Consider the following 27,127-nt stretch of genomic DNA (forward strand, 5'->3'; position numbering starts at 1 on the left):
AATTACTTTAGGCTCTGAAAACCCTTTTATATGCCAAGATGGTTCCCATAGCAGACAGCCCTGTGTTGTTTGTTTTGTGTGAAAGTGAATGATAAAAGATCCATGAAATCGACACAGAAAGCCAGAACAGCAGAAAGAACTGAGGGCTCTCCATCACTGGGGCTTCTACCCTCTGCTGACTCGCCGAACAATGGAAGCTACACATCCAACTGCAGATCTAACACAGCTGTGCATTTCATTAGATGAAGAGCACTAGTGACACAAGTAAATAATTAACTTATTCTGGTCCGCTGACTGTGCTTATGAGACCAGTCATAGCTGACAGATTTTAATACAAGTTAACACAAAGAAACCATAATGAGCTTAGAAGTTAAAACAAAATATTTAGACAGAATTTGATGATCTTGAATCTCAAATGAGACAGATGATTTTTAAAAGTTTGTATTCTACAGATTTCATTAGAGGGGAGAAAAGAGCTCTCAGTCTTCGAACCAGACTTTTCTTTTTTAAAAAGGTATTTCTTGGTTTCAGAATCATTCAAATCCTTCCTCAAAGCAAAGGGAGGTTTCTTTTCTTATTTTCAAATGAAAAAATAAAACTGTTTTCTCTAAGGATGGAGGCATAAAATCTCTCCCAATATTTAGAACTCTCGAAAGTTATGGTCATTTTCCTTTAATGCTGGTTTAAAAATGTAAATGATATGCAGTCTGCTCCAGTGTGTTAACACTCCCCTGGATCCTTGAAAAGAGGATGGACTACAAATAAACCATATCTAATGGAAGCTGTTACTGAAACAATTACCGATTCATACCTTAAATGCTTACACAGCATTTCAGATTTTAAAATAAAATTTCATCCCCTGGCTCATGCTGGTGTCTCAACCCCATTGTTTATAGCACAACCTCCTGGCAGCAAAATGCAAATACACCAGTTGAACAGGCCCGGAACATGTCATGGACTCATAGGGGCCAACAGAGAATTAAACCACAGACTACATGACAGGCCTTTTAAGAAATGAAAATAGGTAATAAGGAGAAACCAGAACACAGAATGAGCAGAATGGTTCCACAAATACCCAAAAGATAATAATGTTATTCCATCAACATCAATATTAATTTCAAATTGTAAAGGCGAATAATTTTAGGGAATCTAAAGCCACAAGTGTGACTGCCAAGCCATGCTGGAAAGGCACATCTGGGGACCCACAGTAACAGTTCTGGGTTATGTCCTAGACACTGGAGGATCTTACGCCAATTTGTTATTTCTATTTCCGTGGCCTTGCAGAACAACATATAAATCATTTTAAGAATAGGTTTGCCCAGTGAAAGTTCAGTTAATCTAATGAATCATTCTTAGAAAGTATTTCTAATTATAAATAGCAAATGACTTGTTCACAAGTCATTTTTGGCTTTTTTTTAAAAAAACTAGTTTTAGTGTAATGGATCTCTCTCAATTCAAAAAGAAAAAAATAAAAAGTAAAAAAAAAAAAAAAAAAAAAGAAGGAAAACTGAAAGCATTCTAGTACCGTGTCAAGACAGGAAAGGGAGTAGCAACTGGCAGAAGAAAACTGTAATGCAGTCTTTAATTCAAGAGCTGTTTTTGATGTGACTGAAGTGTGCTGAGCATTGACTAGTGAATGGTTTTTTTTGTTGTTGTTGATAGCCAGGTCTCATTTGAATACCACACTCTGCTTCACTTTTTAATTGTTTCACTTTTTATTTAGCAAGTCTACCCTCCTTGTATAACCACTTTTGGATTCAGTGTAGCACTGTGTTAGGCCTCTCGCTTTTCTGAGTGGGGAGAGAGTCCTTTACCTCAGTTGCCAAGCCCACGCTGTGGGATAAGGGCTGCTTGGGGGGAAAGAGGAAGAGGTTCAGGACTCCACTCCACTTGAAAGGTGTCCGATGCAGATTAAAACAACTGAATACTGAAAGCAGATACATTTATACCATCCAACGGGACACATTCGAATGCTCTAACTGCTGCAGAGAACACTGGCAGTGGGTTCTGCTGAAATACTACTAATTGGAGGCTAAATGATCTACTTTTACCTTCTGCAGGTACTTACCTCTGAGACAACGCTATTTATTCTGCACAGTTGAACATTGCACCAACGAAGGGTGAAATGCTGCTGTGATTTTTCTCTATCAGTCACAGTGTAAGAAAAGTGTTGGTGTTTAGTGAAAGAGTGACTGCTCGGCCATGCCCAGTGCTAGTGAGGTTCCTAGATGGAGTGTGGGGGGGGCGGTTTCTATCTGCAGAGGGCTCATCACCTCCTGGACTCTCGGATCTAAGTAAGGCAGGCTATTGAGGAATCAGGCGACCTTAATTTGACTCTGCTGTTCAAGAGATATTGTGCTACTCTGGGCAGGGAAAGCACCACTTTCTCGGGTGAGCCTTAGTTGTTTGGTCTTTGTAATGGGAACAATTAGCACCTATCTCATGAGGCAATTGTGTGAGAAGAACAGATGAGCTAATGTCTGAGAGGTACTTTAAGGTCCTTAGAAAAAGGCAGCATTCTAAATACAAGGAATTATTATTATATAAGAAACCTAATTACTCTCAGCAGGAAGCAAACTAGCAAAGCAGAGGAGACTGGCCTAATGAATAGAAGGAGTAGCAGCAGTTGCACCAACTGGATGAAGAGGCCGAAAAGCAGCTCACTAGGGCCGGGCTATTCAGATCATCTCCCATTAGCAGGACGGTGTCCCCTACTAACTTTACAACTCACAGGGCCTGGGCTGTGGACTTCTAGGGCAAAAGAGTTGACCAAGTGAGGGAAGCAGGGCTGAGTGGCAGGGGTAAGCCATGGAGATGCTTTCCAGTTTATCTGCATCAAGGAAGAAATGGTTTTGCTTTGAATGAACTTATCTCGATTAGCCTTCCTATATTCAGAAATGTAAATCTCTAAATCAAAACGGGAAGGCTAACACAGGTGGCTCCTCCTTTCTTCCCTCCATCCTTTCCAGTTATTGAATTAACCTCCTTTTATTTTCCACACCAGCACCTTAAATAATCCCCAGGGGGAGGAGAGAAGACAAAAACTGTTGAATCATATGAGCTTTGTTTTGTCGTTGAATCACTTCCAGATCTATCACATCTCTTGCCATATCCCAGTTGACATAATTTTAATTCGGCTCTTCCTTACATGTTAACAGATAAATAATGCATAAGAAAACTTGATTAGCTTTCTTATTAAAACATCACTCTAAATGAGAGGAGGCGCTAGAAGACAATACAGTTTTTACACGGCTTTCCCATGAGCAGTTGAATGGTTTGATGTGATAAATTTGCATAGTCTGAAGCACACAAAGGGCTGATTAATTGAAACCCTTACAATGCTTCTGGAAGCAGCTATTGTAAAACAATAACCATAGGAACTTTACAAAATACACACGGCTGAATGTGTCAAGAGCTTAATAAAATGTGTTGAGGCTACACTATTTGGAAACAGAATTGGAGATTTTTATTCTGGGCCATAAAACACTAAACACCCTAATTTCAAAGCTTTAGTTGGGTATTTACTGAAAGGTCAGAGGGTTACTGGCTAGCTACCTAAGACCAAAATTTGTTCTTAAAAAAGTAAATCAAATAAAAACTTCTTACAATTAAGGGGTTCATGTGGACTAAATAATCCTGATTTCCAACATTAAAGAGTTCCCAGATTTTGTTTTTGGACCAAAATTCTGAAGGGTCACTTGGCATCCTACACCTCGTCCTGTCCCGGGGCTCCCCCACTGTTAGCTCCATCGGCCCCCTTCTCCCCTCCCACTTAGAATCTTTCATTCAAGCAGGATCAAGCAAAGTAGGGAGCCAAAGACATCCAGACTTTGAAGCTTCAGGCGAGCAGAGAGGATTTTAGGCAGCCTCAAGTGCCACATGTGTACAAGGTGCTATTAGTATGATTATTATTTTCAATCAGAGTCTTTTCACCCTCTCAATATTAGGAAACAGAATCCAGAAAAAGGAAATACAGGAATACCTGGAAAAAGCAAGGTTTTTAACCAAAGCTGGTTTAATGAATGAACTTTCAGTTTTTCTGCCACACAGAATTGGCGTTTTCTTACTTCCCGAAGCCTCTTTATACCAACCATGTAAGGATTCTGTAATGTGCTGTAAAGTCAGTGTACTTTTTCTTTTCTCCTAATAAACACTCAACCCAAACCGTAATACATTAATTCAGCAAGGTGTGGAATAACTTTTATTCACACGCCACAGAAGTAAGTAGCCTTCGAACGAACTGCCATTGACAGGAGAGGGTCAAAGAAGAATCTTCTAAACCATTTTATCCCTAAATACATGATCTTTATTAACCAAAGATATTCGGAGCCGGTCCATGAAAACACTGTATTTTGACAAGACTATACTTCTATTTTAAAACAAAAGTCAGCGTCACTCTGTTTAAACTGGCTGTCTGAGGATTTACGGGGAGACTCTGAGGAGCATAGGCCTTTATCTCAGATTTGCAGTTATTAAAAAGCTTCTGTTTGCCAGGACAAACATTCTTGCTCAAATACAGTTTTTCCTCTCCTTAGGAGTACTATTTGGTATTGCTGCCCGATTCTGTGATCTACAGGACCTTTGTTGGAGGTGCTAATCCTTTTTCACATGAGAGACTGAGAAATGTGCTTTCAGGGAAGTGATATATTGCTTTTTTTCCCCCCACATCAAAGGAGTCCACTTTTTCCTCCCTCCTTGTGAATGGCAGCAAAAGTAGGAGGAAATCTGGAAATATAGTAATTTGGTTTGTCTGCACACTGAAAGGAAACTTGGGAACTCCTCTGGCCAACAGATAATTTCTGTCAAAAATTCCTTTTTTTAAAAAGGAGCAGGAAATCTGCTCACCCTTCTCATAAATGAAATAGCCATCAGAAAAAGGCTCAAGATAATAAATGTTTAGGGGCTCCTGTTAGGGTGGCTCAGTCAGTTAAGTGTCTGCCTTTGGCTCAGGTCATGATTCAAGGTCCTGGGATGGAGCCCCAGTCTCCCTGCTCAGTGGGGAGTCTGCTTCTCCCTCTCTTCCCTGGCTGTGTTCTCTCTTGCTATCTCTGTTTCTCAAACAAATAAATAAAATCTTAAAAACAAAAAAAAGAAATAACATTTGCTTTTGATGAGTTCCCTTCAGGAAGAACTTACACCAAAGCTTGAGACGCTTAAACACATAATTTTTTTTAAAAAGATTTTATTTATTTATTCGTGAGAGACAGAGAGAGAGACAGAGACAGAGACATAGGGAGACAGAGGGAGAAGCAGGCTCCATTCAGGGATGTGGGACTCAATCCCGGGTCTCCAGGGTCACACCCTGGGCTGAAGGCAGAGCTAAATCGCTGAGCCACCCGGGCTGCCCATAAACACATAATTTTGATTTTAATAAAGTCACATTTCAAACACAACTCTAATCACATTATATGCACATGTCTTTTTCTATCTTCAGCTCGGTGTACAAACTAAGGAAGATTATGAAGAGAAAACATGAACATTCTAGGCTCACATACTGCTCTACTTCCCCCCATTCGCAGCCTAACTATGCCCATATCACAGATCCTTCTAAGGTACTCAGAGGTCTGGAACATAGGAAAAGAGAATAAGATCTCAGGGTTTTAACACTTCTCCCCAGTGGAGATTAAAACACACTAAACAAAGCTTTTCTTGCTTTGTAAACAAACATAACAAATTCATAACTTTGATGTACGGGAAGTATTCTGGGTTTTACCAAAGGATGAACAGCTCTAGAGATTTTTGATTAAAGGCCCAGCTCTTCTGGGGGGAGCTGATGCAGTGGCAGTTAGTGATGAGATACCTAATAGGCCTTGCAAAGACCCAAAGTAGGGCTGTATTTCATTAAAATTCTTTGAATTTCTCATTAGAAGACTATTGGAATTCCTTATCCAAAAAGTGTGCTGTGAGTCCATCCTGCCTCCCGCTCAAGCTGGAGTAGTCTCTGTGTTGTGATACCCACTTCTTCATGAAGCACTTCCTTCCTCCTCCACACTGGACTCTCTGCTTAGTGCTCCTCCACATGAGGCCACAGAGGGCAGCGCTGCTTACCACACTGTCACATTTGTAACAGCTCCTGCTCAAACATTTCCATTGTTCAGTCGGCCTTCTCCGATCACTTACCTCCCTGACTGCCTACCCACAGCACTGGTGCTGGCTCCCACTACTTGGTGTTGAGTTCACCCCTGCTCTGTCCCCTTCCATCTGCCTCCTAGGCTGTTACGACACATAAATAGAATGGCCGTGTAGCCTCCGCTTCACATTTGTTTCACTGAGCTACTAAAGACCTCACCACCTTTGAACTGATCAGGCCTAGAGCAGGATAGACACTCATGTTCTGTGAAACTAGATTTTGAAGCCTTCTCTAATTGCTGAAGAGGATATTTTAAGAAGCCTTAGGGGCAGAAAATGCAATCTACACACTACAGATGTACCAAAAGAATCCTTGCTCACAATAGCTTCGTCAAAGTAAACTACTAACAAAGGACAACAATCGGGCAATCTGTAGGGCCACACTGCTTTCTGAACACCAAAGATAACAAATATAATGCTCTAAATGCAGGATGAGGGGCACCTGGGTGGCTCAGTTGTTAAGCATCTGCCTTCGGCTCAGGGCCTGATCCCAAGGTCCAGGGACTGAGTCCCAAATCGGGCTCCTGCAGGGAGCCTGTGTCTGTGTCTCTGCCTCTCTCTGTGTGTCTCTCATGGATAAAGAAATATCTTTTTTTAAAAAATTTATTTATTCATGATAGACATAGAGAGAGAGAGAGAGAGGCAGAGACACAGGAGGAAGGAGAAGCAGGCTCTACACTGGGAGCCCGACATGGGATTCGATCCTGGGACTCCAAGACCGTGCCCTGGGCCAAAGGCAGGCGCTAAACCGCTGAGCCACCCAGGGATCCGAAGAAATATCTTATATCCCTGGGTTCCCAGGGAATACGGCAATCTTAGGGAAGAGTGATAGTGGGCTACCAGGAGAGACAAGAACCACCTTTAACAATACTGAACAGAATGGGAAATGTACTGAGATCAAAACTCTGGATTTGAATCTTGCCTCTGCCAGCACTGAGGTAGTATAGGCAAGTTATTCATCACCTTTCTGAGCCTCAATGTTCTGGTTCTACACGAGTAGGAGTAGCAATACCAATTAGTCTGCAGAGGTTAAGGATGGAATGAAAATGCTTGTAAATTATTAATAATGCAGAAGGTAAAAGCTATAAATTTACACGCGCATGACTCCCACAATGTATCTGCAGATTTAACCTCTCCCTAGAGCTCCAGACTCTACATCCAAATGCCCATGAAATATCTTCACTTGGGAGTCTCCTGGGCGTCTCAGACCTGAGGTCCCAACTCTCAACCCCTGCCCCTGCCTAACTCTGAATGCCCCCTCCCCAGTCCTCCCTTGCTTGGTAAACAGCATCCAGCAGCTGCTCAGGCCTCATCCTGGCCTTCAGTTCCTGCCCTTCCTCCCCCAAAACCTTGGCCAGCAGCAAGTCTTGCCGGTCAGACTTCCCGAGCACACCCCGAGTCCATCACTTCCCTCCATTTCTCCAGCACTCCTCCCAAGCACCCACTGCCATCCTCTCTGCCTGGACCACCTGACAGTCACCTGCTTCTTTCCTTGTTCCCCTCCAACCTGCTCTCCACAGGAATCCAGGGTGATCTCTGAAACTGGAATTCAGATCTCCTTTGCCTTTCTTAGACTCATCACCCAACAGCCCTCGGGGCTCCCAGCGTATTTCGAACAAGTCTCTGTGGGATGCCCCTCTTGCTTCTCTTACATTGTGTGCTTCTCCACAAGCCACACAGGCCAGAACGGCCTTCATTCAGTCCCTTAAATATGCCAAGATCGCTCATGCTTCAGGGCTTTTCGACTTACTTGTTCCAGGCTTCTGCTTGTCTGGCTCCTTCTCTTCCTTCAATCTTGGCTCAAATGTCACTTCTTCCAAGATGCATGCCATTCTTGATCACCAATCTAAAGTGCACCCCACTCACCCTCAAATCAGTCACTCTCCCATGTCATCTTCCATTCACAGTATCTTAAATGATCGTGTTCATATTTTTATTTCTTTTCTGTTTCCTTCTCCAGGAAAACATCAGCTCCAGAAGAGCTGAGACCCTGTCAGTCCTGTTTAACCACTGTGAGTCCAGAATCTAGAACAGTGCCTGTCTGGTACACAGTGAAAGCTTGAAAAACAGATGAGTTAATGACATAAGCACTCAGCACAATCTTCTATGCCTCAAGTTCAATGAGACAAAGCTGCTTTGTGACTGGTGCCATCATTTACCAAGCTTAAAACCAGGCATGGGGCCTCCTTCCTCTCCTTGTTGCTGTTGGTCAACAAGCCCCACTGACTTGCCTGCATCCACATCACCCAGCCTCCGACATTCCTTTCCTGCCTGGCGTGCATGAGACCAGGGAGGGACCTATCAGTGGCAGCTCACCTTTGCTGACTGCACCAAACACTGGGTTCACTGCTTTACACACACTAATTTCTTCAATTCCAGTGACAACTCCTAGGACACAGTCTCCATTTTAGAGACAAGGAGATCAAGGCACAAAGAGATAAAACGGCTCAAGGCACAAAGAGATAAAACAGCTCACTTGGTAGGGTTCAAGACCTTTACCTCTTTGCTCTACCTTTTCCCAACCTGAAGGCCTTCCTTTGATGCTGTATAGAGAGTGGCCATGAAGAAAAGGGGAAGGTGTCTGCCTACCCACACAGGACAGGGCAGGATGGGTATAGCCTAGAGAGAAGTACATGCAGGCTCAGGGAACCATCAGAATGGCGCCACCATGGAGCACGCTGCCTTGGAGAACAGTAGGGCCTTCCCCACACAGCCCACGCACAAAGTGGAAAACCACCTGCAAAAGATGAGCTAGAAGAATTCTTACTCCAGGAAGATGGATCTAGACAAGGCTATTAAAAGGTCTTTTCAAACTTGGAAGATTTTATTCCCATCCACAAATAACTCCAAACCTGTCACTACTGGTCTTTCTCACGTTATTTAGCCTGTGACCACACAGGATTTTCTTGCTTCAAGTGCAGAGTCAACTCTTCCTAGATATTAGCAGAGGGGGGAATTTCCCTTCTAGCTCCTGGGAGCCCAACAGAGTTTTGAGTCCACAGTAGTGAATTAAATATGACCACACAGATTTCTCTAGGGCAGTCAAGGCACATTCCCAGTGGTGGCCAGGGTGAGCATTTGTATTCAGGCACCTGGCTTGAAATGCATTTCAGTCTTGAGTGGTGATGCTCCTGGTACCAGCCAGACAAAGATAACACATCCCATTTCACATATTTACTAGAAAGAATAAATTACACTCATTGGTAAGATGATGATTTTAGTTTATTATGTCCATACATTTCAGATACTCTACTTAATAAATTATCCACATATTGACAGGATACCATATTATATACAAAGTGTTGTACTGGGTGCTCTGGAGGTTTTTTTTTTTTTTAAAGATTTATTTATTTATTTGTGATAGACATAGGGAGAGAGAGAGAGAGGCAGAGTCACAGGCAGAGGGAGAGGCAGGCTCCATGCCAGGAGCCCGACGTGGGACTCGATCCCGGGACTCCAGGATCGTGCCCTGGGCCAAAGGCAGGCGCTAAACCGCTGAGCCACCCAGGGATCCCCTGCTCTGGAGGTTAAATAAATTTGCAGGGTGTGTTTCCTATCCTCAGTGAACTTAAAACATACTTCCTGAAGTTACCCAACATGGTATTCTGGATATTTAACCACATATATGATTATTTTAACAGAATCACTGCTATTTTGAATCTTCACAATTTTATTTGTAATTGAACTTCAAAAAACAGGCATCTGCTAGTGTCATGCCTCTTGTTTCAGATGAGTAACATTCACGGGAAGGAACGAAATGGCAGACCTGAGCTACAATTATGACCCAGGAGAAAGATGAGCTATTCTCAGATAATTAAGAATTGACCGAATGTGAGTAATACTCTTATAATGATGGTTACATTTAGGTCAAAATCCTGAGTGTGTGAGCTTTAAACGTTTTTAAGTTAGTTTTCAATCTTAGAAATGATTAAAATATCCAATAAAAACATGAAGCCTTAGAGGCAAGGCTCTGGTCATTAGACAAAAGTTTGGTGTGCTATATACCCTCTTACCTTTGGTTAATTTAGAAATAATAAATTTAACTTCAGTTCTACAAATTGTAGTAAAAAACCACTGAGCACACAAACACTCTTGTGCTGAGCGCAGAGGGGTTCCCAGTAAATATGGCTGTTGAAACACGTATGTTTAGTTCTTCCTTCTGCAAACCTAACATTAGAGTTGAAAAAAAATTAAGGTATAAACCTACAAGAAAAAGAACTGGCAGAGGTAATGGTAGAGTTGGGAAGGCTGCAGAGTAAAGGTAAGTGGCTTAACAGAAGGAGAAAGGTAAAGCCCAGTACCCTCAGGACACTGCATGAAGCAGTGACCTGGCCCAGCCCTCTCCCCAGCTCGGTGGAAGGTCAGGAAGCAGAGGCGCAAAGTATGATGATAAACAGGATAAAGTGTGGGGCTGTTATCCCAGCCCTCAGCAAGTCCAATGGGTGCTAATTCTAGAGTATGTCCAGACTGATCCTTTCTCATGGTTTCCCCACTGTCATTCTTTTCCCGCTCCTGATTCCCTCAGGTTCCTGTAAGAGCATCTGGCTGGTACTGTGCCTCTCCCTTGGCCCCCAGTCTGTTTTCATCACTGTAGCCAGAGTAAGTCAGATCATTTCTCTCGTCTGCTCAGACTCTTCCAGCAGCTCTCCATCTGACACAGAGGAAAAGCCCAAGTTCACGAGTGGCTTTGACAACTCAGCACTCACCCCTCTGCTCCCGTCACCCTGGCCTCCAGCCCTCCTGGATGGTTCTCCAGCTCCATCGCTTGTGGCATGCCCTCAGGCCTTCCTTTTGTCTCTAGTGCCAGGGAGGGTTGACTACTCCATTATTTCTCTCAACGCCACCTTTTCAAGAAGGTATAGCTCCTGAGCCATTTTACCCAAAATTTCAACTACTGACCATATGCCTTCCCCTCACATGCTTCCTATTCTCCCCTTTTGTTTTATTTCAAAATGTGTCATTATCTCTTTTGCCCACAAGTAAACCCCATGAGGACTGGAATTTTGTCTGGTTTGTTCACTGCTTATTACAAGGGCTTAGAATACTATCAGACACTTAGAAGACACTTAACAAACATCTGTAAAGATAAATGTTTGAATAAGAAATCATCGACCCATGCAAAGCAGCTGGGCTTCAGAGATAGCTGGGTCTTCTTAGGAGCCAAAAACCTCAAGGATAAAAGCCCGTTTGAGCAGTTCTTAAAGAACAACCCAGGCACCAACAAATATGATGGCTGGCCGGAGCTGCTGGAGCTGGAGGGCTGTGTTCCCCGGAAGGTATTTTAGGGCGCCGTGGCTCTTCTGGGCCAGGACCCAAGAAGCTCCTGGCTGGCCTAGGATTGGAGCCCGCCGTGGCGAGGAGGGAGCCAAGGGCCTAGGGAAAGTGCCGGGGGTCCCCACTGTGCACCTCGCCTCTTCGGATCCTACCCCCTCCCACGGGCTGAGATGGCCCACCCCAGGGCCAGCCATCCGGGTCCTGGAGGCGCCCACTGCAGGAAGAACGGGGGTGCTTTCCCTCAAGACGGCTGGCGGGCCTTCCCAAGGAAGGACGGACTGCCCACACCTGCGGCGCACAATTAAATTTTATTTTTGCTGGAAAAAAAAAAAAGACTTTCCATCGACTTTCCATTCCCTGCCCTGTATAGCCAGGAAACTACACTTTTCCCCCAGCCCTTGCTTGAGAAACTGAACCACAATGACCTGACACCCCAGGGTAGCAAGCACAACAGATGGTGGCATGAGGAACCAGCCTGACACAGCGGAATTAAATCAAAGTCTGTGCAGTAAACAGTGGGCCCCAGCTCCCTGCCCCTACCTGGCTCCCTGAAGGCCAGCTGGTAGTCTTAAATACTGTCCCTTAAACATTCCAATGTTTCAGCAAAAGTTAGAAAGATCCTAATATGTAGACTAGCACCAGCAATAACTGTAGCTCACGGCCTGATCCCCCTATAGTGATGTCCACCAGTCAACAAATTCTATTCCTAGGCCATAAAGCTTCCAAAGGCTTTTTAGGGTTCACAGGTATACCAGGAAAGTTCGCAGCAATGACAAATCAGACCCTAAAACACATAGGAGGGGAAGAAACTGCTGAAGGAATACAGACGATTAGGAACAAAAGAAAGCTAAAAAGAAAAAAACACCTAAGAAACTAAAACTAAAGATGAAAATAATACTAAAAATATATACTCATAGTTATAAAAAAGACTACAAATATAAATTTTTAATTATAAATTGAAACATAATAGGTTAAAAAAATCTGGAAAATAAAAGTCAAATCTCCTACAAAAAAAGAAGAGAAGGAAATGGGCAATGAGGGTACAAAGAATATGACAGAGATTATCAATAAAGTAATATAAGAAAGTGTCTGAAAATGGAAGGAACTTGAACTTCCAGAAAAGAAGGTACCTGATTTCCTGGGACAAGGAATGAAAATTCAAAAATTCTAAGAATAGAAGAAGGATAGTAAAAGCTTCAGAGGGAGGAGGAGGGAAGTGAGGAAGGAGGGAAAGAGTGAAACAAGGTGTACATGCTCACACACATACACAGATTAGGAAGAATGATGCAACATGGAATCCAGATGGTGATGTAGCAATGTCATCAGAACCCTTAGAGAAAAGAACTTTTCAATCTAGAATTCTATAATCAATCAGAGTATAAATCACGTATGAGGATACAACATGTTCAGATGTACATGATCTTACAAAGTTACTTCTTGTGCATCCTTTCTCAGCAACTTAATGAATAGACTATTCCATTGTTGCATGGTGTGGGATGGACAGCATTGGATGAGCCATGAAATGGGGGTTCAAATGGGAATTTCATAAATGACTACTGCTGAGCAGATCTCAAGTGTTTTATGAACTGTGTCCCTCACCCCCAGATTCCTATGTTGAAGTCCTAACTCCCAGAGGACCTCAGAATGTGACTCTATTTGGGGACAGCTTCTTTAAAGAGGTAATTAAGGCTAACTGAGGTCACAGCATGGGCCCTAACCCAATGTGGCTGGCATCCTTGTAAAAAGAGGGAGAGACGTCAGGGTGCAGGTGCACAGGGAAAAGACCCTGTGAGGACACTGGGACCAACTGGCTGCCTGCAAGCCACAGAAAGAGGTCTGAGGAGAAGCCAAAGCTGCTACTACCCTGATCTCAGACTTCAGCCTCCAGAACCTTATAGAACAAATTTCTGTTGTTGAAGCCCTCAGCCTGTGGTATCTGGTTACAGCAGACTCACGCAGAGCATGTTCTCACCTTTCTTGAAAACGTTCTGCAGCACACAGTGGAGGCCACTCTGGGCCCTGGCTGAGGCAGGCTCTGCTCAGCACTCCTGTGGCCAGTGGGGATCAATCCTTAACACACTGGCTGGGAAGCTAGGGCTCAGTGTGGATAGGAAGAATGGGGGCGCTATAGAGGAGGTCTTTTGTTGAGGGGGAAATGGTCCTAATAGACTACTGATCATGTGGGAAATTGTGTTGAGAGGCTGTTGATGGTACCGAAGAATGGTAACAGGAATAAGAAAATGAAGCAAATTTTTAAAATGAGGTAATCATTAACTTCTGAAAAAAATACACTCAAATAAATAAAGAAAATGCACTTAACTACTTGGTTTGGGAGTGAACAATATTTATGTGGTCATAATAATGCAATCTAAATAATTAAGTAACCCAAAATTATGATGAACCTGTGCAGGGAATGGAGGTGGGGAGTGAGAAAGAGAGGTAGAAGTGCTGCTCCTCCTGTCTATTATAACAGAAAATCAATAGGTAATCTCTAAAATGGATGACTGAATATATAGTTGCTTAAAAACAGTACTTTGAAATATGAAGGTAAAAATGAGAAGAAATTGCTTCTGGGAAGGAGAACTGGAAAAAAGGCAGGGACTGATGTTTTTCAGTTCAAATCCCCCTTTTTGTACTATCTGACTTTTTAAACCATCTGCATTTATTATTTGATTTAAAAACTATACTTAAAAGAAACAAAAATTATGTTCAATTAATGGTCCTACATCACTGTCTTATAGCTTACAGTACCTATTTTTTGTTTGCCCACTTCCTCCCAGTCTTTTCAATAAATTTGATGAAGCTGTAAGAGAAGGGAGTATCAAGGGAATCTAGGCTAATCAGAAGGTTTTCATCCTTGGATTAAAAGCCATCTGGAAAAAAAAAAACTTGTGAGAGAAACTCCTCACTATGAGTGAAAGGTCACCTAACCCCAGAGGGCTTCTTTCCGTTTCATAGAGATGTACAAGTCAAGCCCCACTAAGGTTGAACCGATCTCCAAAATGTGCTGTTTCAGATCACACAGACTGAAAACCACTTCTGTCAATGAACATGATCCCTATCATATTAATAGTCTGAAAAAATGTTATAGTGCAAAGACTCACAGATATCTTCCCTGTACCTGTAGAGGTCTGTATTTACTTACTAACGGTGTGTTTCTCATTTTCAAAGCTACTGTTTTGTCTACACTATATACACACACTTACATATTATGTATAGATGAAAACCTCAGTAAAATCAATCCATCAGGAGTACAGAATCTGTCCCCTTTCATATTTCCTTCCCCACCTTCAATTATTCATCTATTCAACCATTATCAACTACCTATCAGGTATCCTCCATGAGGAAGACTCTATCAGGCTTTATGAAAATTTAAGGACATGATCTCTGTCTTCAAGTTTAGTGGAGTTAGAATACAGTGGATTATCACTGAAATGTTTGCCATCCTTCTATTCTACTCTTTGCACAATATTCTGGTGGAATAAAACATGAGGATATGGGATATTTGAAGTTTATAAATGGATTCAGAATGGAGATCCTCTCATATAGTGAGCATTCTTGTAAAGCGTCCAGTGCCAACATTTTATCTATCAGAAGAGTATCAAACTTTGCCCTTATCCAGGGAATAAGTCAAGTAAAATAGAGGCTGTAAATAAAATTAATGGGGTTGCCCCAGAATGACTTAGGAATACATCTCAGAAATTGTCTAGACCAAGAGAGAGGAGAAATAGTTTCAATACAGAGAACTTGATTTTCACTGGTAAGTAGTAGAAAATACTAGAATCTCAAGAAATGTTTACAAATACTGAAAAGGTATTAGAAGTTAGCATCTTAGGGAATTGTTTGAAGTAGTAGAAGTGTCAAATTAACATGAATAAAATAGATTTATTTATTTATTTATTTATTTATTTAAAATCAATTTTTAAAATAAGCTATGACAGGCTAAAATAATTTGTGTCTATCAAGTGAACTAAAAATGCTTTTGATGAAACCGTATCTTAGTCTGGAATAGTTTCACTGATGCAAGGAATGACAACTAAGGCTGGATTCATTGACTAAACAAATTATAATATTTTATATACTTGCTTAGCAAATAAAAGTTGAAATCAGGAAGAACATAATATGCAATGATCTTCAATCAATTAAAAACAAGAAGACATCACACTAGGAATTTATGAGTAAAGAAGAGACACAACGTTGGAGAGCAGAATGCATGATAACCAACACCAGTGAGCACTGCTCTCCCTTATTGAGTACCTACTGTGTGCCAGGCACAACGTTAAATGTTCACCACTGAGGACAGCACAGTTGTTAGGCAAGACTCTGGGGCCAGACGGTTAGGTTTCAAAAACCAGTTCTACCACCAACTGGGGACACCAAATAAGCTACTCACGCCACTGTGCCTCTGTTTCTTCATCTATAAAATGCAGATGAGAATAACACTGACCTCCCAGGCATATGTGAGAAGCCAATGAGTTAGTAAAAAGAAAATGCTGAAAAGACTGCCAGGCACATGGTCAGTGCCACAGAAGTGTTAGCTGCTCTGGTTGTTCTTAAGCCAGTTAAGTGGCAGGCATAGCCACAATTCAACCCCCAGGGCCAACAATCCACTCTGAAACGTGATGGATATATACGAAAAAAGACCCTGCTGAAAATGAGTTAATCAGTAGTGACACAGTGCTATGTTTCTTGAAGATAAAAAAACAAGACAAAGGAAAGCTCAAATGCATGAGTACTCATTGGCAACCACCAGTGATGAGTGGGGCTTGCCAGTGGCACCAGGTGGAGAAACCCATCAAAGTAAGGGACTACTGGGCAGTGGACAGGGTCCTGTGTAGGCATCAGGAGACCTGGGCTGTAATATGGCTCAAGAGCCAACCTGCCTGTGCCTTTGCCTGGCCACCTGACACCACAGTCTGCAATTCCTCACTGCTACATACATACAGGGCCAGGTAATCCAGAAGTGCCTGCTGATATCCCATGATCCTACGACCCAACAGACAGTACTGTACATAAGCACCACTACAGATTATATTATTTATTTTTTTCAAACAGCTACCTGTACTTTCGTAGGTACATCATCTAGAATGTATTCATAATTATAATTTCAAGTGGAGCAGTTGCAAAAGAATGAAATAAATGGCAAAGAAAAGCAATCCTGCAGTGCATTTTTTTTTCAATGCTATTAAAGTATAAACAGGTTAACCTAAGAAATAAAACAAGCATAATTTTGGTAACAATGTAATAATTTCTCCAAAAGACTAAATTTTCTTTACCTGTATAAACTTATGCAACATTTTTCACGTATATGGTCAATAAATACTATTTTCAGTTTTATAAAGAAGTTGAGGAACGATACAATTTACCTTTTTGCCCATGACGGCTGCTGAATTTGTCTCCAATCTCTGGACGCCTGGTCTGTCTCAGCAGCATTTTGATCAGAAAAGCATCTTCAGCATTTGAAGAGATCATCACTTTTTCAATGTAGGAATCTGTTGCTCCTTTGTAGCTAACAGTAAGAGGAAGTCACCAAAACAGAGTTTGCAAACTGCCCTTTGTGAACCTATTACCCATGAGCCATATTTTACTTAATATCAACCACAGGATGTTTTGACATTGCCATTTTAGACTCTGAAACGTGCCTTTCATTTCTCAACGTTGAACTCAAAGGTTACCACCTCCCTTTTACAGTCCTAGTCTGAATTGGCTAACATTTACTAAATACTTATCATGAGGCCGGCGTAAGGTAATGTAGCCCGCACCACACATATTATTCACACATGGCTACTCTCTTACTGCAGACAAGGAAATGGGATGCTTGGAGAGCAAGGGTGGTAGCTTGGAAGGATCACAGAGCCCCGAGGAAGGTTTTGTTTTCTTTTAAAGATAAGAATACACAAGTACATTTGCTAGCCTGTAGGGAAGGAATCAATAGAAAACCAGTTGAAGATGTGGAAGGACAGAAGAGAAAAATGATAGGTCCCTAAAAAACTAAATTAAATGAAGAACCCAGGAGGAGGAGGAGCAAGCTTTGAAGAGGAAAAAAGATCTCCTCCAGGACAGGAAGAAAACCAGCTAGCATAACCATCTTTGTCATTCTGAAACTTGCTTTTTGTTTTGCAGGATTGGGTGCAAGGGTCCTGATCCTTCTCCTAGGTAGAGGACCCACTTTCTCCCCTGTGCTTCCTACTCTACAGGTAGATCCATGGCATCCACAGCACTACAGCATTTTGCATAGTGGGCAGGAGTTGGGCTCTGAAGCCAGACTGTATGAGTTCGAATCCTAACTGCCACTTGTCACTCTATGACCTTGATAAATTACTTAACCTCTCTGTGCCTCAGTTTCTGTGTCTTTCAAACAAAGCCATTAATAGAGCTCAGGGGGTGGTGGTAGGAGCAAATGAGCTAACACATGTAAATTGCCTGGAATGGTAACTAGTATAGTAAAAGATCTCCATTAAGCCACTATGATCATATTCACCACACTTATTTTTTTATGTAGGCCTTCACTAACTAGATGTGGCTCCTTGCAGGCTTGTGGTTTCTTCCAGCTCTCATCCCTGGTATGAGTGGCACAGTGGCTGGCCCAGAGCAAATCTCAGCTATTGTTGAATGGATCTGCTGGACTGACTTCTATGCCCAGGAATCCAACTCTCCTATGTCACTCTCTGCCCCCACCTGACTTAACCCAATTCTGGGCTAGATTAAGTATCTTGTTACTTCTTCTAGTTTGGTTTTTACGCTATCGTTGGCCCATGGCTCATCTCATGAAGTATCATATTTTACTATATTTGAAATATTTCATTGTACAGATGAAAAATCTGAGCCCAAGAGTTTGAGTACTTCATCCAAGTAAGGTAACACATGACACAACTAGTACAAAATCCAACTGTGTAGTCCAGTAGAGTGGTGATGCCACACTGTGGCCAGAGCATTTATTTTACTTATTTAACACAAATCTGATCATAGCGATAACCTGCCCTCTACCAACTGAATTCCCAAGTACTGCACAACCTCGTCCTGGCAGGCTACACTGGTCCTCCAAATCCAGGCATGTGCTCTTCTGCCCATGGGGCCTTCATGTCACTGCTCCCTCTACCTGGAACCTTTATTAGGTCCCCAGTTCAAACCCAGGTTGGAAGGCCTACACAATTCCACCTTCTTCCTCCTTCTTCCTCCTACCTTCTAGGCCTACCTTCTTCCTCCACGCCATGCTATCGTCAACTATTATTACCCAAAACTGTAATTTCCACTCTCTAATCCTCTAAGAGGTAACTTCTGATTTCTCCCGTCCCTTCTCTCTCTCTCTCTCTCTTTTTTTTTTTTTTGAATCTTTTTATGTATTTCCGAGGCACATGCAATACATACGTGATGGGCACATCTTTGTACTGTGGCTGCTGTGGCACATTACTTCCTTCCAAAGGAATCTGGGTTACTGTGGGCATGGACTTATTTACCAGCACTTGTTTGTTTTCTACCTTCTCACCTAAGAATAAGAGAAGGGAATTACAGGCCAATCATTATCATCTCTGTGGAATGCAAACATTATTGGGACATAGAACTATGTGATTAGATTGGTCCATGAAAGGCAGACAAGAAAGGAAAAAGTTGATACAGTGTAGGCTAGTGTCCAATGGGGGCTCGTCTCTAATTGTGACAGCCCATCTGAAAAATCACAGATTAGCTTACAGTGTGTAAAAAAATCAAGAAACTGATTTAGGGTCCATACAAACAAGAGAAACTCATGTTATAAGTGGCAATTTTATTTTCTTTAAAAAAGATTTTATTCATTTATTCATTTATTTTAGAGACAGAGTGTGTATGTGTGTGTGTGTGCACACTTGAGTGGGGGAAGGGGGAGAGGGGAGAGAGAATCTCAAACAGACTCCACACTGAGCGAAGAAGAGCCCAATGCAGGGCTTCATCTCACAACCCTGAGATCATGACCTGATCTCAACCAACTGAACCACCCAGGCGCCCCAATAAGTTGGAAATTTTATATATCTCTCAGAGTGTTAGAATAAGCCCAAGCCATTTACTTTTATTAATAGTTATTATTTCAACCAATAGTAAGTCACTGCCAACTTGAACAATGAGGAAATCAAAGTATTTCTTGGATTTTCTTGCTATTCTCACCTTTCTTTGCAACTATTCCTGGTAAGCTCAAAGGCCAACTACTATAGTACTGTCACAGAACTGTCTTCACAGCCACATAACCCAGGTTAAAAGTGAAAGAAATTCTCCAAGAAACACACACAGCAAGGACAGGAAGCCGTGCACCACATGGCTGTGGGCCCCACAGATGCAGCACTTACCATCTGTGCACCATCACAAGTCATGTGGATTTCCCCTCCCAGTGACCTCCCTGACACAGCCTATCTCTTCACCTCACTGTGGCTCTCATCACCTGCTCTGACGGAGCTCTCGGTTGGTCTCCTCTCTTTTGGCCCTTTTCTACTCTTTTCTCCACTGTGATCAGAATGATCATTTCAAAATGCAAATTACAGCATTGCTTTTAGGATCATAATGAAGTAGTAGCATGGCTGCAAGGTCTTGTGTCTGTGCCCTGGTACTCTCTCTCCTTCTCTCTCTAGATTCTAGTTTACCAACCTCCCCTGGCCTCTCCCCATGATCCACTCTCACACTGGCTTCCTTTCAGAAGTTTTAAATATCAGGTTCTGCAGCTTGATAGTTACACAAGCCCTTTCCACTGCTCAGAACACACTTCCTCCCATATTCACTAGTTAACTCTATTCATCCTCCAGATCTTGGATCACTTCCTTAGGGAAGTCTACACGAGCTTCCTGCCTAGGTCAGATCCTCTTGCTATCTAATGCCTTCATAGCTCTTTATAGGATCCCTTAACCTGGTTGTGACTGGACAAATGTTTACATGTGATCCTTTGGCCAACATTAGTCTCCTATACTAGCCTCTAAGACTCGTAAGGGCAGTTGTTACAGGTTGCATCAACAAAATTCATTACAAGTTTGTCATTATAATGGAGTCACACTTTTTAGTGGAAGAGGATTCTAAAAAAGTTAGTCTGAGCTAAATGCACAAATGATGACACACCAGTGTAGATGCAGGGATACATCCTTATTCTAAACATTTCCTTAAAGTGGTTCTTTTGTGATTAAAAATTTTAAGTAGAAAAGTATAACTAGAATGATTACTACCATGTAAAAATATATGCACAGAAAAACAGACTGGAGGGAAATTCATGAAAAATGACCACATTGAGGTGCCAGGGTGGCTCAGTCAGCCAAACGTCTGACTCTGGATTCTGGTTCAGGTCACAATTCAGGATCATGAGATTGAGCCTGTGTCAGGCTCCAAGCTTAGCAGGCAGAGAGTCTGCCTGAGGTGCTTTCCCTGTCCCTCTAGTCTTCCCCCTGCTTGCATGCTCTCTCTCTAAAATCAAAGACAAAGCAAAAGAAAACAAAACAAAACCCCTTAGAAAAATGACCACGCTGAGTCAGGAAAGTGGTTTTGTAAGTTGTTATTTTTTCTTTTCTGTTTACCAAATATTCAGAAATATTGTTGAATAGCTTTCATATTTCAAAAAGTATATATATAAATAGTTTTTTAAAAAGGCTCTTACCTGGAGAACAAATACCATCCGCATCTAAAATTTCATGTCGCCAGATGGGTTTCCTTGTAGCAGCATCCAACATCGGCCCCATCACTTTATCAAAGGTCTGATTGGTATAGCGTTTCAGTGTACATTTAGCATTTTTATATACAAGACAACGCCCAAAGCCTAAAATGGGGATCAGATTTGTGTTAGTGAACACCCTACCCCCCTGAAACATGTTCTATATTTGGATAATCTGGGATGGGCCAAACAATGATCTGATAATCTAAAGAACTGGCTCAGGGCTTCTCCCCTACCACTGTCCATATCGACATTGGTATAACTATAACCATGTTTCACTATGGCATAGACCGTGCCATGCTGGAGGGAGGTGAGAGAAATTCGAGTGTCATTATGATTCTTTCAGAACACGAAGCCACAGAATATGGGAACCAGAAAGGGCCCCAGAGGCCACCTGGCTTAACCCCTCTAGCTACAGGTGCTATAATTGCTACAAAATGAGGTCCAGGGAGGTGACATGGCCAAGGTCACCCAGCAAGTTGGTGGCAGAGCTGAAACACCCCAAGTCTGCTGATCAGCCATGATTCTTCCTACACATCCTTCTGGTGCATAACTTCTGCTAACCTTCCCTGGAAAGTTTTCCTTTTTCTAATTTTGGCATTCAGAGGAAGTCTCAAACAAGGAAACAAAAGATTAATTTTCCTCCAGAGAGGAGAGAAAATGAAAAGCAGCTGCAATCAAATAATTTTAATGGGAGAAAATGTCTGCCTGTGTCCTGAAGATCAGAATTTATGCTGATTATATTTTTAGATCACATTTATTTAGTGCCTGAGGAAAAGTCATGAGACCAACTAACAAGCTAAATGAACATTATGAAAGATCAGCAAAATGAACAGAAGGAAACCTTTCGATGGAGCAAAAACTTCCAGGACTGAATCCCACAAGATTCATCAGCTGTAGAGTTGCCCAGAAGAGCTGTCAAGCCTTCAGCACTAAATATCATTTCCCAAGATCCTGTGATTGCATTTCTTTCTTTTTGTCTTTTCTCCCTTTGGCCAAGCAATTATTCTAAGCTGGATTCTCTCTAATCTCCCCAGGATATACTGAGCCATGTTAGAGCTTCACTGAAATAGGAAAATGACTTGGGATTAAGTTCCAGCTATCACTGATAAGATAAATGCATAGCTGTAAAATCCTTCACTTAAGATTCTCCACCAAAGGAGAACTCTTAAAAGAAATCTAAGAATGGAAGTTTAGAAAATCAGGAAAAAAGTAGATTTCTAAATAAAACCTTAATGCTCTAATGTAATTTTTAAAATATGAAGGCAACCGTGTAATGAAATAACAAATTTCTATATCTGGATGGTAGATGAAGATATTAGTCTGTCTTCAGGAAAGGTCTCAATCATTATGGCTCCTAGTAAATTGTGTATGGCCATAATAAACTCCGCTCAGACAGGCAGCTGCTTTGGAAACATTACATGATCTTGAAATTCCGTACAATGGTCATTAACTGCAACGTGCTGGAGTGCAATGAGAATCTGAACTTCCTGAAATCAAGAAGTGTTTTCCTCCAAGTATAAATGGACATTTTATTTACAGGTGATAGCTGAAAAGTGAGAGGACAGTAAACTCAGATCATTAAATTGTGTTGTGCAGTTTCTGACAGATATCACAAAGTCTTCAGATTTCCACATAAACGTTACCAGTTAATCAGAAAGGAAAACATCTAGTTTTAAAGCATGGCTGTTGTCATTTGGAGGAAAAAAAGAGGCATAAATTAAGTGCAGCCAACATTAATGCCAAAGACACATGTCTAGGAGTACTATTATGGCTGCCTAGCAACTACAGAGCGAAGGGGAAAGCAGAGTGGGTGTGCCAGGGCGGAAAAAGAGAAACAGATTATGAAGAGAGAGGAGTCAGACTTCAGGTCAGGTGACGAGTAACAAACCATGAAGTGGTGACTTGCAAAAGTAAACTGTCAAAAAATTGACAAAGGGTTGCATAAAAACTCTAACAAATCAGTGTTTGTGTATGTGTATTTCTAACTTCTAGTATTTTGCTAACAAAAAGGTATGAACATCAGGAGGTTGAGACATACAATTAAAAAAAATAACCTTTAATACAGAAATACTGCGACTGTTTTAGCAGTTTGTTGTTGAATACATAACTGGATAGATTCCAAGACCAATTTTAATTATTATAATTCCTGCCAAGAAATAAACAAATTCTTACCCATGATTTTCTGTTGAGAAATTGTCTCATCAATAAAGTAAAATAACAAAGAAAAAATACATTTAGTAACACATTTAACAAATTACCTCTATGTAAGAATATTCACTAAAAAAGTCAACACTGGGGCAGCCCAGATGGCTCAGCGGTTTAGGTGTGGCCTTAGGCCCCAGGTGGCTCAGCGGTTTAGGCGTGGCCTTCGACCCAGAGCATGATCCTGGGGACCCAGGATCGAGTCCCACATTGGGCTCCCTGCCGGGGCCTGCTTCTCCCTCTGCCTGTGTCTCTATCTCTGTCTCTGTCTCTCTCTCTCTCTGTCTCTCATAGATAAATAAAATCATAAAAAAACAAAAGTCAACACTGAAACCTAATTGCCTCCTGTTTGTATGTTATAAAATTCAAATCACTTAAAATCAATGTTAACATTTTGACACGGGGTAATTTTTAACTGACTGTCCTCATACCTAATTCTTCTGGGCAGAGCACCTCTGGTGTCAGAACTCTAAAACCCCACTTACCCCTGTCCAGGGACGCCTTGTTTAAAACCAGGGCATCTTCAATATCATAGCCGCTGTAACTCATCACGGCAACTGTTGCATTTTGTCCAGCTGGCAGTTTCTCAAATTCTATCAACTCAATGGTCTTTGTTTTAACCATGGGTTTTTGTGGGTATGCTAGTAGATACATGAGAGTATCGATTCTGTTCCGCTGGTTGTATCCAATGGTACCTTCATTGATATTGGAGAAAGCAAAATGCAACATTGTATTATGTCAAATAACTAGGTAGCCATGAGTACAGATATGAAAAAAAAAATACAACCCATATTCATTTCACTGATTAACATGAAGAAAACCTTCAGGTTAAACATTTAAAAAAAAAATTTCAAAAACAATACTCTCACAGTGCCTAACAACACATAAAAGCAATTTTTCTTGGTAATGTTAATAGTTCTACAACAAAGAAAAATCACACCCAATGTATTCTAAACTAAATAACTTCAACCTACTGGATTTATACAATTGACCCCATTTTAGGAATTACCAGTCTCCACTGGTTAATCTCACAGGGAAGTCAACAGTTCTGCACTCAGTTCTGCTAAGTTGCGGACACATTTTCAGCTGCTGTAGGAAGATAATTAGAAACCACACCCAATGTTGACAGGAAAGGAGCTTATACAGTAGGACAAACAGATACATTCCATAAAAAGAAATCAATCATTACAAAAGTTCTAAATAAAAAAGAAAGCAGGACAAAAGGAAAGAAGAGGAAGAAAGTGAAAGCAGAAGATTGGATTTACTCATCTCCTTAACTCTTCATTTCACAAAGCAGTGAATAAACACCTACTCTGTGCCCCACACACTGGAGATAAAATGGGGAAAGGAACTGTCCTTCCCCCTTAGGAATCCAGGGTCCTGTCCAATCAGGTACAGGCTTTTAGGTCCTTAGCAATCAGGTTTCCCATTTGATTGGACCTTGTAAGGTTGTTACTATCAACTACAAGTGAAATCAGAATGTTGTCCTTTCTTCGTTTACCCTATAGGGGTTCACTAAGGTTCAAAGATCTGCACCCAAAAAAAGGGTTTCACTCTCTTGGTCTTGTGAATACAATATACTCTCCTATTCACAGACCTTAAAATGGGGACTAATGTTTGCTTGACTAGTAAACTTATTCGTAAGCTACTGAGCCTCGTTAACTTCTCCCAGATATCTCTTCTTTTCCCTCGAGTGGCTAAGAAGGTAGCCTTAGGTCTCTTGTTCTCTTGCACATGCTTCCATAGAGACACATCCTCAACACCCACATACCTCAAGATGCCTAAGTGTTATTTAATGGAGTTAAGCTCCAAGATAAGCAGATACCAAAACTCAGTACTCATGTCAAGAAATCAACAGTGATTTCCATTCAGGGATGAAAAGAACCTATGCAGGCAGCAAAAATAATATGGTACTCCTTGAGTACTGAAAAAAATAATGAAATCTGTAGGGTATAAACACCTAGATGCTCAATAAATGTCAGTAAATGAAATGTAATTATACTCTTTTTGTGATAGTATATATTTGTACTTAAATCTCTAGGAAATTTATCAAGGTTGAGTTGAAAAACAACAGCTAAACTGAATCTCAAACTTTTTCTGGAGTTTACACGAGCAATACATTGCTAATTAATTTATGCTATTTTAGTGCCAACTAATAAACTGGCCAGGATACCTGGTAATAGATCACTTACTGTTTTAGAAATAAAATCACTGTTCCCTGGATCATGGTAAAGTTCACTGACAATAAGTTTGTCCTCTTACATGAAATTATTTAAAATTTATGTTGAGATTTCAGCTTCAATTGTATACTTCACCCAGCTTGAGACAAGGGTTCAAGCAATGTCCCACCAGGCTGCCAAACACAGCTTCTGAAACCTGAGACAAGCATTATTATGCAGCAGGGAAGCATTAATGGCTGCACCTCTAAACAATGGTGAAAGAGATTGGATCCTGCTATAAATTGTGCTACCAGGCCCAGAACGTAATTCTCAGGCATCACAAATGACCTGACCACTGAGTGGATGAACAGCAAAATGGTTTAGCAAATGTCTGGCACTTATGATTGCATTAGAAATTTTCCTTAAAGATTTTTTAAAGAACTCGTAGGAGTCCACATGTATATATGTTTTTAGCAGTCCTGACGGGTGTGTTGGTTACAACATGATTTATAAGCTGGGAGGACTTCTGTATTATAAAACTTCAAAATGCCATCATACCCCAGAGTTTTTATAAAAATCCTAAATGACTATTTTGCCAGTAAGCAAGCTCTTTTTGAGAAAATGTCATGCAGAAATTAAAAGACTAGTCTGGTTAAAGCACATGCTTAAAGTAGGATGCCTTTTACTATTTTCAACTTCCTTAAAAAGTGCATTGCACATACATAATAACTAACACAATGAGAATATCTGTAAGCAGGGCTCTCCCTCTACTGCTCCATTTTGCTGTAATTGCAGTCTTCAGTGTTATAACTAAGAACTCATTTCCTTACTACCCAGGACATGATCTTTTTTACAAAAATCATATTTTCTTGATCATAACTTTCTTAAGTCATAGGTTGGCACAGCAAGGTACATTAAATGTAGGTTAAAATAGTGAGGAAGTTTTTTATTTTAAGGTGGTATGAGAAAAGGTTAGTAAGCACACATGCAGCTTAGGAATACCTTAGGAAATGTATACTGAAAAAAATAAGATGAAGTTTTATCCATTTAACTATTTTTCTTGTCTTCCTTTGCCCAGTTTTTTTAAAAAAATAGTAACATTATTAAATACATAAACTTTACTCATTTACAGTATACATATTAATGGGTTCTGACAGATTTATGCCTTTGTAAAACCACCACCAAGATCTAGAACATTTCTGACACTCCCAAAATATCCCTCCCTCTGTTCCTGACCCCAGCCAATCACAGCTGTTTATCATTACGGTTTACATTTTCTAGAATTTTTTTAAAGATTTTTTTAAATTTACTTATTCATGATAGACATAGAGAGAGAGAGAGAGGCAGAGACACAGGCAGAGGGAGAAGTAGGCTTCATGCCGGGAGCCCGAAGTGGGACTCAATCCCAGGACTCCAGGATCACGCTCTGGACCAAAGGCAGGCGCTAAACTGCTGAGCCACCCAGGGATTCCCATTTTCTAGAATTTTATATGAATGGGATCCTGCAGTATGGACACTCTTGTGCTGCTTTTCTCATTTAGCATAATGATTCTGAGATCCATCCATGTGGCTCTATCATACTTGATTCTTTGCTATCACTGAGAACTATTCCACTACATGCTTATACAGTTTATTTACCCATTCACCTGCTGATGGATATCTGAATTGTTTCCAGTTTGGGGCTCTTGTGAATAAAGCTGCTATG

At 41.2% G+C, this 27,127-nt stretch overlaps 1 protein-coding gene across 4 annotated transcripts in view; it reads right to left on the reverse strand.

Moving 5' to 3' along the window:
• POLR3B (RNA polymerase III subunit B) overlaps positions 1–27,127 on the reverse strand; it is a 107,745-nt gene that overhangs the window by 15,592 nt on the left and 65,026 nt on the right. For all 4 annotated transcript variants that reach the window (XM_026010930.2, XM_072741614.1, XM_026010931.2 and 1 more), the window contains exons 20-23: positions 23,749–23,958; positions 21,005–21,163; positions 18,772–18,889; positions 16,770–16,912 (exon numbers count right to left, since the gene is read on the reverse strand). In XM_026010930.2, the coding sequence (XP_025866715.1) occupies positions 16,770–16,912; positions 18,772–18,889; positions 21,005–21,163; positions 23,749–23,958 (630 nt within the window). The remainder of the gene's footprint in view (positions 1–16,769; positions 16,913–18,771; positions 18,890–21,004; positions 21,164–23,748; positions 23,959–27,127) is intronic.

This window comes from Vulpes vulpes, chromosome 16 (genome assembly GCF_048418805.1).
Source record: "Vulpes vulpes isolate BD-2025 chromosome 16, VulVul3, whole genome shotgun sequence".
Classification (NCBI taxonomy): Eukaryota; Metazoa; Chordata; class Mammalia; order Carnivora; family Canidae; genus Vulpes; species Vulpes vulpes.